Source organism: Quercus lobata, chromosome 1 (assembly GCF_001633185.2).
Source record: "Quercus lobata isolate SW786 chromosome 1, ValleyOak3.0 Primary Assembly, whole genome shotgun sequence".
Lineage (NCBI taxonomy): Eukaryota > Viridiplantae > Streptophyta > Magnoliopsida > Fagales > Fagaceae > Quercus > Quercus lobata.
Window position 1 is genome coordinate 11,875,422 of NC_044904.1, and position 14,888 is coordinate 11,890,309.

Below are 14,888 nucleotides of genomic sequence, written 5' to 3' on the forward strand. Positions count from 1 at the left end.
TGAAAAATGAAGGTAAAGGGTAATGGTTCAATATGAGACATTTTATTGTTAAGATATGACTAATGAGTTTATTTAAAAAGCACGTATTAAGCCTATAAATGAGTCTATACTTGACTTGTTTTGTATCGAACCTTATAGCTCAAGAGCTTGTTCATGAACAAATAGTTTTGCTTGGACTCAGCTTGTTTACTAAACAAGCCTAAAACTAAGGCTCAACCTTAGTTTATTTATAAACAAACAAACATTAATGAGTTTTTTATCGAGCCGAGCCTGAGTTATTTATAAACGGTTTCATTTACTGTCTTAGTTTTTACAACATTTCTCTATCAATCAAAACACAAACACGCATTTATGGGTTCTCAACGCTACAAGATTTTCTAATGGAATTAAAGGAATCAAATAAGAAATGATACTCGCTTTTCTTTCCTTTGATTTAATTTTCAATCAAAGTTTTATAAAAAACAAAATGATTACTATTTACTATTTAAGATCCAAATTGAATCAGGCGTACTACGGAGTAGATATTGATTAATTTTGTTCATTGCAATTTGTTGCAATTGCATAATATCTATTCTATCTTTAGTTTTTCTTTGAGTTTTATTATGTCAAAATTAACACATTAATTCCCACATATGTATTATATCCACACAACCAACTTTTTAATTTAGACATTGTGGTAAGATGAATATTACAAAAGAATCTTCAAATTAGGATGTAGTATCGAACATTTGATTATATAAATATCTAACAAAACTAATTAGGACATGAAATTAGAGTGTAATTTAAAACTACAACTATAATTGACCCCATTATTTTAGTGGATTAACTAAACTAACACCACTTTTTTAGCTAAACCTTAGGATTTTAAATTTCAGAATTATTATGTAATTGTCCTAAAATATATTAAAAGACAAATAACACAACACTACAGAAAACCGAGTGGGAAGAGCATCATTTCAACTGAAATATAGAAAGGAGATTCTTGTAATTTACCTTATGTTTTAACTAACCGATCATCACACAAGAAGCTTCTTTCCTCAAAATTCTAGTGCGTCTGGTGTAACTTATTTTTCATTAGTTTATTTTGAGTAGAACAATTAGAAACGAATGATGTTATAAAAACCATACTCGAAGCCTTCAAGGTGATCAATCATTAAATCAACCTAATCTAACATATTGTACCTATCAATCGGCCAGCATTACTATCACAGAGACCATGGTGGCCCTGACTGTTGCCATCACCACACTACTAGTCTATGACATTTTAATTTCAGAGGGCTTATTCAAACTAATGACTTAATTGCATATAGGAGTTAGACTTCTATATAAGTATTACACTAGTAGATACATTTTATTTGACTAAATTCAGAGGACATTAATAGAGCTCACAGGCCTTTTGTTTATAGAAATGGTTTTTCTTAAACCAATGCTACGATTTTCGGCATGTTGAAGTCAAATTCACATGCAGCCCATGTCTTGGTTTGGAAACTCATTCAGTTGCCTTTCCTTTGCGTCTGCCGCTGCTGCCAGTTTCCAACAAGTAACAGACCATAGAATCAACATCCTCCCCAAATAAGCTATAGGCCTCAATCATCTGCAGATAACTGAACCCCATTGACAGAACTGTCTGCATGCTGTTGCTAAGGACATAATTCTGCACACCACGCTCTCTTCCACATTCCACCTTGGTCTCACTGCCTGACAAGCCAATTATTCACAAGGCACACTTCAGTTAGAAAGGCAGTCTACTTCAAGTTAATCACCGAGATTTAACACTGAAATTATGTGAGAAAAATATTATGTTTTCCGATGTTTTGTACAACCAAAAAATTACTAGTCAATAAAAACATTTTCATAACCCACCTCCCTCACCACACACTCCATGCCACTACAATCACCTCCCTTGCCCTTCTTTGTGCTGTCACCACCACCTCCTCTTTCTTCACCACCGCCTCTTTTCCTCCTCCCATCACCTAACTGCTATAGGCCAATACCAACACCTCCTCCCTTCCCACTCCAACCACCACCTCTCACAACACTGCCGAGGCCACACCTCCCAACTAACACCCCCTCCTAAACAGAAATCTTCCCAACATCTACCACATCCAGCACTGCCTACCAACTTTTTGTGGGTTTCTTGGTTTTAACTTATGGCCCTTTTGGATTGAGAAGGGGGGGGGGGGGGGCGGAATAGAGTTGAGTTGGCTGGAAATTAGCCTCAATTCAAATGGACCATTAGAGATTTTTAGTGAAATTAAACACTCAAATTATCCTCAAGGCCTAAAGCAAACAATAGAAATCAAATCATTTTCCCTAAAGTTAGGTTAGTACATTTGGACTCCATATTGTCCCAATGCTATTAACAAGCCATAGAATTTATATACTTATTGGAAGTGAAGTCCATCTGGTATAGATAGATATACTCACTAGCTCCAGAAGATGATGGTTCAGCACCAGAGGTAGAAGATTCTCTGCAGCCAAGTTGCTGCTTGTATGAGTCATCTGCAAGATACTCGGCCCGAGAGGCTTCCATCACCATGCGTTCAATTTCCTTCTCGGTGAGCTCAAGGTCAGAGTAAAATCGACCCTCAGCTAGAAGTGCCTGTCAATAGAAAAGTTGGGAAGCAATTAAGATTATGTTGTTAGCATAATGTTGTTGAACATTCTAGTAGATCATAATGCTAATGATCAAGAAACTTACATTATCAATCTGTTGGTCCTGTTGAGCCTTAATTGCAGCCTTGACTTGATCCTTATCAACATTTCTCTGCAGAGACAACCACAAACATACTGCCATATGTAAGTCAACCAATCAAGAAACAACATTGCTTGCACAAGTATCCCTTCTTTGAGTTCTCCAGCTGTTCCACTAATTAATAGTTATTACCAAGTAAATGATGGCTCTCTCTCTCTATTTATTTGTTCATTCACAAAATAAAATTCTGAATGTCATCAGCATATAGTAACAAGTAAGATAAGAAAAAATAAAGTTATATTAGACAAATACAATGCCTAGCACATAGACGCACCCCACGAAGACAGCTGAATCCAAGTCCTGCACCAATGGTCAAACGACGTGGGTCAACAAGAGAGTTGTAATGATTCCCATGATGATAACTTAGCCGAATGGGAGGTGTGTCCGTGTTATAGCTTCCATGAAAGATGTTGATAGGTTCTGCATTCATATGTAAGTTAAGTCAGCAAAAATGCTAGAACAATGCATATGGCGAAAGTTCACAGGAGAATGTCAGTATCATTAATCATATTAACAGAGCATCACCTGTGCTATAGGAATAAATATGGATTGGCCGATTATACATTTCAGATAAGGATTGGATCTCCATATTGTTTCCATAGACCTGCCACCAATGATAAAAAGAGTATAAATATTCACATTGTCATTGGAAAAGACAAGAAATTGACCTGGAACACAACTAGGCCATGATGGTTAGTGGACCATCATAACCAATGATTTAAAATAAGGACCGAGTCACTGCCATGTAACATTTTAGAAACAGAAATTAACCATTAAAAGATAAATAATCTTACAAACTTGACCTTGTCATCTTGAGTGCATAATTAATTATAAAAAATGGTCACATGGTTGTTGATGATATGCTATACACCACCCTTCCAAGATTCATAACATCATGATATATAATGACAACAAGATTAACCCAAACCAAAAGCAGAACATGATAAGAGATAACACACAGACTCAAGGTGCACGAGAAAAACGGGATGGTCACATGTGATGAGGAAACCCTATAAATGTTGAAAACTTGTGCTCTAAAACTGACAGATCAAAAAAATAAACAACTACTTAAATTGCAAAAGTGCATACCTTGTCTCTTCTCTTCCGCTTACAATAAGATGTAAAACCTTCTGTTATAAATTGAGAAAAGTGATCTCTTTCCCGCTCCTGAATAAAGTAAAAGCTGGTAAGTATTACCCTATGCTTTGCGTTAAAAAGTATCTACAGAAGTCAGAAACTCCAATTCCCCAGGTAGTAACACTCATGCACCTAAAATATCTGTAATTAACAATAAGCCCCAATTCCCCCCCTGTCCCCCTCCCTCTTTTGTTTTTTTATTTCCTTCTATAAAAAGGCAGCTGTGGTAATTGAAGCACCAGAAATAAACTTGCATGACTTGTGCCAATTTTAACCAACCCACAATTGAACAAATCTTTATTCCTTCCTAAGAACCACAATATGATCCTAAACATAGTCTGACTAATATGAATGTTGCAACATACAAGTACTTACATAATTTTCTCAGTGGATATAGACAACAAGAATCCAAAAGTAAATTTAAAAGAACCCTACTTTCACATAACACCAACGAAATTTTTTTCCACAACCTAGGCTGAATTCCATAATTTGGTCATAATTGTGGTTTTAAAATGCAAAGTAGAAGCAACACCATTGGTTGCCTATCCATAGGTGGGGAGGTAACTACAAACCAGGTGGAAATTAATGAGCAATAGTACTTTCTCATAAAACCAATGAACTTTGTGTTTTTATCCAAAAGTACCATGAACTTTGAGACAAATTGCATTTAGTTTTTCGGGAAAAGTGAGGTTTATGTTAAAAATTGAACTTCTACTTTAGGAAAGTATTTAGTTATTCAAAGAAAGCACATCAGTTGCCAAAAGGTGAAAGGAGTAATATCCCCAGAAAGATATCCAGTAGTTCAGCACATGCAAGGGCTATTATTGTGGTTTTAAATACTGGACCACTCAAACAGTCAAAAAAGTGAGGTTTAAAGATTAGAGGCCCAACCAAGGTTGGACCATCACATCAAATTAATGATATTAAAATTATAAATAAAGTATATTTGTTATAGGTTCGTTGATGACTCAATTTAGACCAAAGATTTGTAGCTCAAATGACATATCACTTCAAAAGAAAAGGGTGGAGGGTAAGGTTGTGGGTTCAAAACCCACTAAGTGCGTGTGTAAACTTACCAATAGTAGAATAATGACCCAATTTAAGTAAATATAAAAAATAAAAAAATAAAAATATAATCTTGTTGACTTTTCTCCTATAAGCCAATAGAATTTAATTAATTGCTTAAATATAATGGACATGATTATATGTTATTATTACATTTTTAATTTAAATACCATAATTGTCCACACAAAAATCGTTACAACTAACACACATGTCAACATACAATTCATTACCCAAAAAATTATTTGTTTTACATTCCCAACATTCAAAATCTCTTACCTACATTCCCAACATGCTATCTTACTTGATATCTTTACTCTTTTTTGGTGCACCAAAGATAACATAATCCACTCTTTTTCTCCTTTTTTTTTTTTTTTTTAATATTTAATTCCCTAATTTTTTTCCTCCACTTTCAGGACACATAAATTATTGCAACTCATCAACAGCAAATTGCAATGCAGGACAAGATGCCCCCTTACATAATATATGACAGTCAACCAATCAAAATTTGATAAATTATCTACAAGTACAATTAACACATGCAGCACCAATTACTAATGAAGAGTGGTCAGCTTAGGGAACAATGATATTTTATCCAATGTTTACTTACAAAGTTTGATCAAGTCTTCTCCCAATAAAGACATTTTTTTTTTTCCAACTTTATTCTTTTAAGATATTTCAAATTCTTATCATTATATGTAAAGCACATAATTACATTAACAGCTTCAATTAGTATCTAATGAATTACTATGTAGCTAACACATAGTTATTACAATTAGACCTTCAGCAGTGCATAAACATGTTAACAAGAAGAAAATGCACATAAGAATTATCTTACCATATAGTCGATGCACATTTGTCTGATCAAATCATACGCTTCTGAGTCCCCATAAACCTGATCTGCTACAGCACGGAAGAGACAATTTCCATCCTCCAGCATTCTCTTAACTTCAAACCCTTTTGCTCTTCTAATATCAATCTCAAATTGCCGTTCTCTTTCCTGAAAAAAGATGCATATGGAAATTTACAATACTGTGTCTGATTAAGCCAAAAATCGAAGGGTTACAACTTCAACACAGAATATGCAACCTGCTAAGCTTCACATTAAGACACAGCAATAAAGATAAATGAAACAAAACAAAAACAAAATTAGCAATAACAAGTTCCCTAGGCAAGATAGAAGGATACACAACTAAATAAAATGTAGAGGTAGCAAAGATTTTGGCAATAAAACAGTGAAAAGTTCAACGTTCTACACAGAATAGGGGTGGCTTCTGTAATTCAAAATAGTTACAAACTTCAACATTGTAAATAAGGTGGGGGCTGGCAAATTTTATTATTTGAACTTAAATTGTCCAAACCACAAGAGGAAAGACATGCAACACTTGTCTACTTGATAGTAAATATAAAACCTTCAACTTACGTTATCATCATAGGATGAAACATTGCAAGGATTCTGCTCATCAGAGCTATTGTACCCCTCGCTTTCACCATGAGACCTGGGAGAACTAGGCCGTGACCCAGTGGGTGAAGTCCTTGTTGAAACAACAGGCCAGGCAACTGCTCTTCTGGATGATCCAATACGCATTGCATTTGAATTTCCCGGTACACATCTCCTAGAAGTCGAGTTTCCCAATGAAGGTTTCGGAGGTGGGACAGGCGGAGGGGGTGGATGTGAACTACCACAAACTGTCACAGAAGAATTACCACTTGAACCCTCCGTTTCAACTGCAAGCCTCTCTGAAATTCTCAGCCCTCCCATCCCTTTCATCAACTCTTCTCCTAAACCCATACTTTCATCACTGCCAGCTTTCTCACTATCTGCACTTTCATCACTCAGCCCCTCATTCTGATCATTACAAAAGCTTTCCCTTTCCATCGAAAGATCATCACTTTTCGCTGACTTATTGTCACTAGTACCACAAAACTCCAAGATCTCCTCCACCACAACTTGTTCTTGCACCTCATCCCTAATTTCCTCATCTTTCAAAGGAGCAGGAGCAGGCTGAGGCTGTGACTCTGGCCGAGCTGAAGAAGAGCCAGGAAAGGAAGCATTAGAATTCCTATTCGGGTTTGAAGAAGAACCAGCATTCGAAGCAGAACCACCTCGCTGAACCAAAATCCGAGTCATTTTATATATTCAAATTCGCGTATAAATTCTTTATCTGTCCTGACCCTTCCTGAACACTCTCACACACAAGCAAGCACACACCCCAAAAGCCCCCAGAAGCTTTTAGAGACTTGAGAACCAAGTCATGGGTTTGTCACGCGTTCTAGCTTTGGGCGCTGCGACGCCAATCCCACGGCTGAATAACTTATTCTTCCAGCCAAGTGTCCTGCTGTGCTCCTCGCCAATGCCAAACGATCTCTGCATTCCCCTGACAATTCTCATGAGACCCAGACCAGACCCTCCAACTACTTTAAACTTACAACAATTTTTAACCCTCTTAAGTAGTCGAATTTTACCGGATTATCCACCACAAGGATTAGCCCTCACACACAAGCTCTAGCTGCAAATTCACACCACACATTTCCAATAACCCAAAAAAAAAAAAAAAAAAAAAAAAAAAAAAAAAAAAAAAAAAAAAAAAAAAAAAGACACACAAATTTAATAGCTTTCTCTGCCAAATCCCTAATAAAATTAACAAAATTAAAAATTTGCTACCAAGAATATGGGAATGTTCACTATAGTACAGCTAATTCCACTATTTAACTTAATTTTAAAGCGAATTTTCCATTATAATAGGAACATAAACAAGAAAGACACAAAATTGAAAGCTTTTTTTTTTTTGGTCTAATCAAATGAAAGATCAAGAGCCAAGAAAGGCGATCAAAGATCAAATAGACGAAAACGATAGCAAAAAGGGTAAACAGAATTAGAAGATGATCGTGGAAACCCTAGAGTTGACTCAGGATCGAGTTAGGACGGCTCACCTGGTAGAGAGAGAGACAGAGAGAGATGAAAAAACCTCGAAGACAACAAAGACCAGCGATGATGATGGTGTAAAGATCTGCAAAAGAAAAGCCGCGAAACGTTTCGTGTGAATTGGGAAGAAGAAACGGATTTTATGATTTGGGGGAAAAATCTTTGTTAGGGTTTTTGAAAAGGGAAAGGAAAGCACCGAATAGTGATTTTAAGAGAGAAGAGAGAAAGAAAATAAAGAGAGAGAGAGAGAGAGAGAAAACTTAGGGGCAAAGGAGAGTATTTTAGAGAGAGAGAGACGCGTTTTAATGGTGGGTGGAGGAGAGAGAGAGAGAGAGAGAGAGGAGGGGCAGGTGGTGACGTGGAATTCAGCAGCGACGGCCAGTAGAGGAGAGGGTACACGTGGCGTAACCAGGACGGTTAGTGGCACGTGTGATTTGCACGTGTGGAAGGGGGGTGGAGGGGTTTTCCAGGTAAAAAGGAAAAGGTGTACAAGTGGGTAGTAAAGAAATTGGGGGAAGTGGTGAAACAATAGTGATGTATATGTGATTGGATGGGCGTGCGTGTGAACTAGTCACTACTTGCTTCTTTTTTGTCAGTCTCTCCCGCTCTATACTACTTTTTTTTTTTTTTTTTAATGTTATGTTCAGAATAATAAACAAGAAATGCTAGAGACATATAAAAATATATAATTTTGTGTCACAATCCATTATATGATAAGTTATAAGTGATGGAAGTGTGTTCCAACATGATCCATCATCACACATCTACCAATTACAACTTGTCACGTCACAAGTTGTAGCACAAAATGATGCATTTGTATTTCTCATGATATAATAGGCTTGGGACCTCATCTCATCACTCCCCATTCTTGGGAAAAATATTACCTATTTCGAGTATATGTATCTTATCTTTCATAGTAGGTGGTCTCACTTTTTCTAGTGGAACTCACCTGCTTTGAGAGAGAAGATACATATACGATATATTTGAATCATGGTATACCTTCTTCCTTTTTTGAGTCTTTGATGATGCTGGTTGGTTGATTATTTTAGGCTTCTGCATCTTTTGGCTCCTGATTAATATAATCTCTTCCTTACTGCTTCTTTTTTCTTGAGAAGAAAAAAAAAATCTTGGTTTACTTTAATTAAATTCAAACACATACTTGTATTAGATTTAATTATTTTTTGGAAAAAAAAAAACACAAATTAGTTTTATGAATTTCAATCTATTATGCCTAAGTTTTAACCCATATGTCCTCATTTCTCTTGTATTGATCTCTCTTATGAGAAATCCAAGTATTTAAAAATGGTTTGAATTATAACTTTCAGTTAAAATGAGTTGAATAAAGTATAACACAACAAGTTTTTTTTTTTTTTTTTGGTAAAAAATTATATATAAAGAATTAAGGTTTATTAATAAGGTGATTTAAAATCATTAAATACAAGATGCTATTTAAAATTGATAACAATATAAGTGCTTTTCTTGGATAAAAATTATGAAATCTCAAATTCATCATGATTTGAGAAAATTTATATAAATTAATTTATATTAAGAATGGCTTATGATATCCGGTAAAAAGAGGCCCCCAAATCCAAATCTTACCATATAGATAGGATGGAATATCTTTGGCTCATCACTATTTATAGCACATACTATTTACAACACTTTAATAACATGAAGTGCCTCATTATGAGAACACTTTAACAACACTTTGAGAAAGTAGATTCTTAAAGTACTTGGAGGTTTAGGGTAAAAGAGTTTGAGTTTCAAGCTATGGAGTTAGCATCATGCTGTAATTATCTCTAAAAAAAAAAACTTTCTCAATCTCTTTACCCCATTTGGTGTGCTTAAAAAAATGCCAATTTATCACACCAAAAACTTACTTTTACTATTTAAACACACTTTTTAACAATACATTCTATATCACATCTTCTATTCTAGCACACAACATATTAAAATAACATAAAATAAAAGAATAAAAAGAGAAGAAAGGAGAAATTAATAATAAAAAAGTGAAGAGAGAAGAAATGAATAAAAAAATAATAACAAGATGAGGTAGAATAAAAGAATAGTATTGCTATAGACTATAGTGAGATATGCTTAGCAAATGCTAAAATTTTTGGCAAATAGCAATCCGGATGGAGGTTACTTTTTTTATATTTAGTGTGTTAAAATAGCATTTGGGGTGTTTTAGCACAGTGAATACTAGTGCATTTAAAAGTAGAACATCAAAAAAGAGATTTTTGGAGGTTATTAAAAGGGAAAATGTTAACAATACCCTTAAGGCAATTATTAACAAATTATTTACTTTCTTAAAATGGATTGTTAACAATTAACCTAAAAGTATGAGATATCATTCCCTATTAATATTATCACATCTAGTCTTGTCAAGCTAGGTTTGCCTTTTTGGGAGGTGTAACAGCTAGGGATGCCAAAATCTTGTTATTAAATTATTAAGCCAAAGGAGCACACAAAGCAAATGAAGGGGCTACATGCACCAATTGGCTGTTTGTGTAGGTGGAATCGAGTTTCAAATCATAAGATGACAAAAAGTGACTACACCAACCAACCAAACTTTGATCCACTCTACATTGAAACCCTAACCAAAACCAAACACCTCCTATTTAAAAGTAACCAAAACCAAAACCAAATTGTTACAATTATGGTACTATTTTGTTTAATTTATTACATTTTTCAAATAAGTTATAAAAATCAAATTATAATGAAAAATATAGGAATTATTGAGACCAGTGCAATGCACCATTGTAGCCACAACACTTCCAGACAAGAGGTTGATGATGTTTTCCTCGATAGCACCATAACCTCTAGGGATTTGTTAATTTATAAAAGGTTAAAGGTTCTTTTTTGGAAGGGACCACAAATATGAATAGATTCTTCTTTCTTTCTTTTCTTTTTTTTTTTCTTTTTTTTTTTTTGGGGAAAAGTCTCTCGTTAGGGAATGATTCACCAATTTTTCACATCCTCCATCGTGCTTTTGTGTTGTGGTGAGTCCTGCAAAACTGTTTTATTTTTAGTTCAATTATTAATTTGGTCCTCCAATTATTGAATAAAGTTCAAACTATTTTACTATTTAATTTATTTTTGATATTATTCAGCTTATTTTTGATACTATTTATAGGTCTCACTGTACTTTTTGATACTATTTATAGGTCGCACTGTATTATTTTAACTAATTTTTACTTTTATTTACAGTACTTTTAGTAAAAAAAATTTCAATTTCAACTAAATAAATTGTTCCCAAAAAGACTTTTAGTCCATTGACTTTTAAAATCAAGTTAATTTCATTATTGAATATCCTTGTTTAAATTTTAACAAAATTAATTGATGTGACAATAAGACATATGTTACAAGCTTATTTATGAAAACTGTAAAACGTTCAAATCAAATTGATTTCAACTATTAATGTTGTTAAAAATTTAACGAAGAAGAGATTCAATGATGAAATTGCCTTGATTTTGAAAATTGAGAGACCAAATTGAATCTTACCCAATAGTCCTCATGTTAATTTGGATAGAGAGAGGAGACAAAATGACAAAAGGATGATTGTTGAAATATATTAATTTTAGTATATTCTGACAAGTTTCCCTCTCTTCTTCACTCCAACTATATGAACGTGTAGGCATTATATATAAATTACTTCATTTTTTATAATTAAAAAAATGGGTGAGAGGTATTGGCCCCTTGTTTATACAATATTTCTTCTTTGAATATACTTGTTTTAAAAACAAATTGAATTATGAGTGGTTAATATAGCATAACAGAGCTCGATAATTTAAAGCTTTTGGAATAATCGATATTTTGAGCTATTGCGTTTGGTAAGCTTAAAAAAAAAACAAATGTTTTGGACTTCAAAAGAAACATGAAGATCAATACATTAATTATACATCACAGAAACACTCAAAAAACAAGCTTGTAAGGAAAACAAACTAAAAGAGCAAATTCTTCTTACTTTGAAATTCAAGAAATTAGACTACACACAACACAACACAAGCCCAGTACTGCACACACCACAAGTTGTTGGAAGGTACGTAGAACATCTGACACTTCTTATGTACATAGCAAAACACAGACTTAGCTAGCTCCATGATGGTCTAGCCTCTCTCAGTTTCTACTCAGAGCCAAAGAGGAGAAAACAACCAGCAAAATGAAGATGACTGCTACGGCAAAGGAACTCTGAACAGCCTCAGTGATACTCTGGCAGAAGTCATCGAACTGCTGGCAAATAGGGGCCCAATTAGCGTTTGAATTCCCATTCTGAGCTAAGTCCGCAATGGAAGCAGCTGAGGCAGCTGCAGCCATGGCAAGGCCAATCATCAGCTGCAGTATATGAACAATGTTATCAATTGGTCAAATGCTGATATATATATATATATATATATATATATAAACAACAACTACAAAGGAATGAGGATTATATTGTATATGGTCATAGTGGTCCAAGCTCAAGCTTACTGTATCGAGGACGATAAGGAGGATCCTTAGTCCTCTTAAATGTGGCCGAACGATGCAGACTATAGAGAAGGGCAAGGAGAGGACAAGGTATCCGCTAGCTATTGCATTTGCAATCACAAAAAACCTGCATGCATGAATGGTAGTTAGTATAATCTAACATCAAAAAAGGGAAATGACAGAAAGTATGGTAGTATAAACTAACATCAAAAAAGGAAAATGACACGGCAAGAATGGTCCAACGACTTCTAATATCTTTTACTAATTTCGAATTGACTTATAAATGCAGTTGTCATATGTGTTCAAATACCTAAGCACATGTTCGCGACAAAATTTAGTTTTTAAAAACTAAACTAAAATAAAAAATGCTAGAGACAACTTTTTTCACAACTGTTAATATGATTACTTGTTTAAGAATTAAATAACATATTTTTTACCTAAGTTCCCGCTAATATCACTTTTATTATGTATAAATCATAATAGGACATTCAATGGTTGTGAAAAATATAGTGTCTATAGAATTATTGTTTAAGAAAATATATGAAGCTAGCATACGTGAAAGTTGGAAGATCATTATATTGAGCTTGGAACTGGAAGAACTGTGTGAAGAATGGAAGAGTTTGTTCAGTAGTTCCCATTATGGCAGTGGCAGCTAAAGCAACAGCAATGCCACAAAGCCTTAAAACAAGGTCAAAAATGGCAAAGCCTCTTTTCCATCCTCCTTTTGGGTTTGAAGTAGTAGTAACTTTTGAGGAAATTACAACAGGGGGAGGAGGAGCAGCCCCAGCAACAGCTTTTCCTTTGGAATTGGCCTTTGGCTCTTGAACAGAAACCTCTGTCAGAACACCACTCCTGTCTGAGTCCATTAGATATGTAAAATATGGAAATCTTCTTTGAAGGATACTATGCAAGATTGGGTTGAGATGCAATTAATGGAGAGTACTGTGTGTGTTTTATATAGGGGTGGAAAGAAATGAGACTTCGTTAATGGGTTAGTTTGTTTAGGGTGTTTAATATGGTGGGAAGTTAGGTGCTTGTGTAAGGCTTAATAGCAGAGGAGTTGTTGATGAGAGCTCACTTGCTCCACTTCAAACACAAATAGGGTATGTATGGAAGTTATTATAATAAGTATGGAATAATAAACAAGTAAAATGTATCTTTGTTCATGTGCCATATTAATCACTTTTTTGAGATAGTTCATGTGTTACAAAATTTTCAAGTTAAATCATATTAAGCTTGATACCACCTTCCTTTCTATTATTAGAAATAGTTTGCTTATAGCAATCTCTATCTTGTGACTGCTCATTATATATTGCAGTAGATTTCCTGAATATTATTTTGCTCAATCAATGAATAACAAAAGTGGTGCGATTTTTTTTTTTTAACATAAATGTAGTTTAAGTTGTAATGGATAAGTGCTAGTTTGGGTAGCATAGATTTTCTTTCTTTCTTTTCCCCCCCCTTTTTTTTTTTTTTTTTTAATTTCTTAAAGAGTTTTGATTATTTCACGTCCAAACACTGTTCACACTTTTTTTACATCACATGTAATATGTGAAAGTGAGAACATTGTAAGAAAAAAAAATTCACATTTAGATAGGTGAAGCAATAATTATCTTTTCTGTAACATCTGAAGGCATATATAATTGATAAGGATAATTAATTAATTATTTTTTCTAAAAAAAACTTTATTTGTGGTAGGCAAGGAAGGACTGTACTTTTTTTTTTTTTGAGAATGCTTCTCATGAATATACAAATATAGCGTACCAATCACAATCATCATTGTAGCAGTTTACAAGTCTTTTCTAATAAACTTGACTTATAATATTTTTCTTATAATAATATAAATACAACTATAAATGACAACAATTTTGAACTTCCAGTTATCATTATTAATGGCAATTTGTCGTGACTATCACATCATGGGCTTGGTTTCGATTGTTGTTATGTTGGTATCCTCATCATCATCAGCTACGTTCTGATTGTTTTTATGTGGAATACAGTGCTTCCAACGGTTCCCCTTGCCAATACAATATGGCAAAAGAATTAAAAAGGAAACAACATCACTTCAGCTAACCAACAAGCTGTACAGGGGCATAGATGTTACAAAAATGAAAAACTATGGATCAACATGAACATTTTTTTTTTGGTAACAATAAGACTAATGACAATCAATTTTAAATTATTTTTCACAACAAATGAGATAGAAGATTGTGATTGGTATACAATAAAAAATGATGTCAATAAAAATAATATTAAATTAATCACAATCTGTCATCTTAATAAATTGTAGAAAAATTTATAAAATTTGTTGTGCATGTAACATTAAAAAATTTTTAATAAGGTCTCTCAAGCATAAAGACTTCCGTGCTCAGCTGGAATATTGCACCTTGTGTCAATGGTGATAACCTTCATACAAAATTAATGTTGCTGTGATTTTGTGTAGACCAAAGGATCAGGGTGGAGTGAGAATTTTGATCCAGGATGAGATGGGGCAGATTAAGGCTGCTTTTATGGAATCTATTATTTTTTCTTGATGTTGTC

General features: G+C 34.0%; 2 protein-coding genes across 2 annotated transcripts; both read right to left on the minus strand.

Moving 5' to 3' along the window:
• Positions 1-1,125: 1,125 nt before the first annotated feature.
• Positions 1,126-8,132, minus strand: LOC115978979 (OVARIAN TUMOR DOMAIN-containing deubiquitinating enzyme 6). The gene is made up of 10 exons (XM_031100918.1): positions 7,889-8,132; positions 7,421-7,464; positions 6,378-7,322; positions 5,793-5,954; positions 3,845-3,922; positions 3,281-3,359; positions 3,030-3,175; positions 2,702-2,767; positions 2,428-2,602; positions 1,126-1,698 (listed from the first exon to the last, which is right to left on the minus strand). Exons 3-10 carry the CDS (start codon positions 7,083-7,085, stop codon positions 1,490-1,492), a joined length of 1,623 nt encoding a protein of 540 aa, XP_030956778.1. The 5' UTR covers positions 7,086-7,322; positions 7,421-7,464; positions 7,889-8,132; the 3' UTR covers positions 1,126-1,489.
• A 3,769-nt stretch (positions 8,133-11,901) lies between these two features.
• LOC115985363 (casparian strip membrane protein 3-like) lies at positions 11,902-13,213 on the minus strand. The gene is made up of 3 exons (XM_031108335.1): positions 12,903-13,213; positions 12,351-12,474; positions 11,902-12,215 (listed from the first exon to the last, which is right to left on the minus strand). The coding sequence occupies exons 1-3, from the start codon at positions 13,211-13,213 to the stop codon at positions 12,000-12,002; spliced, it is 651 nt and encodes a 216-aa protein (XP_030964195.1). The 3' UTR covers positions 11,902-11,999.
• Positions 13,214-14,888: the final 1,675 nt, after the last annotated feature.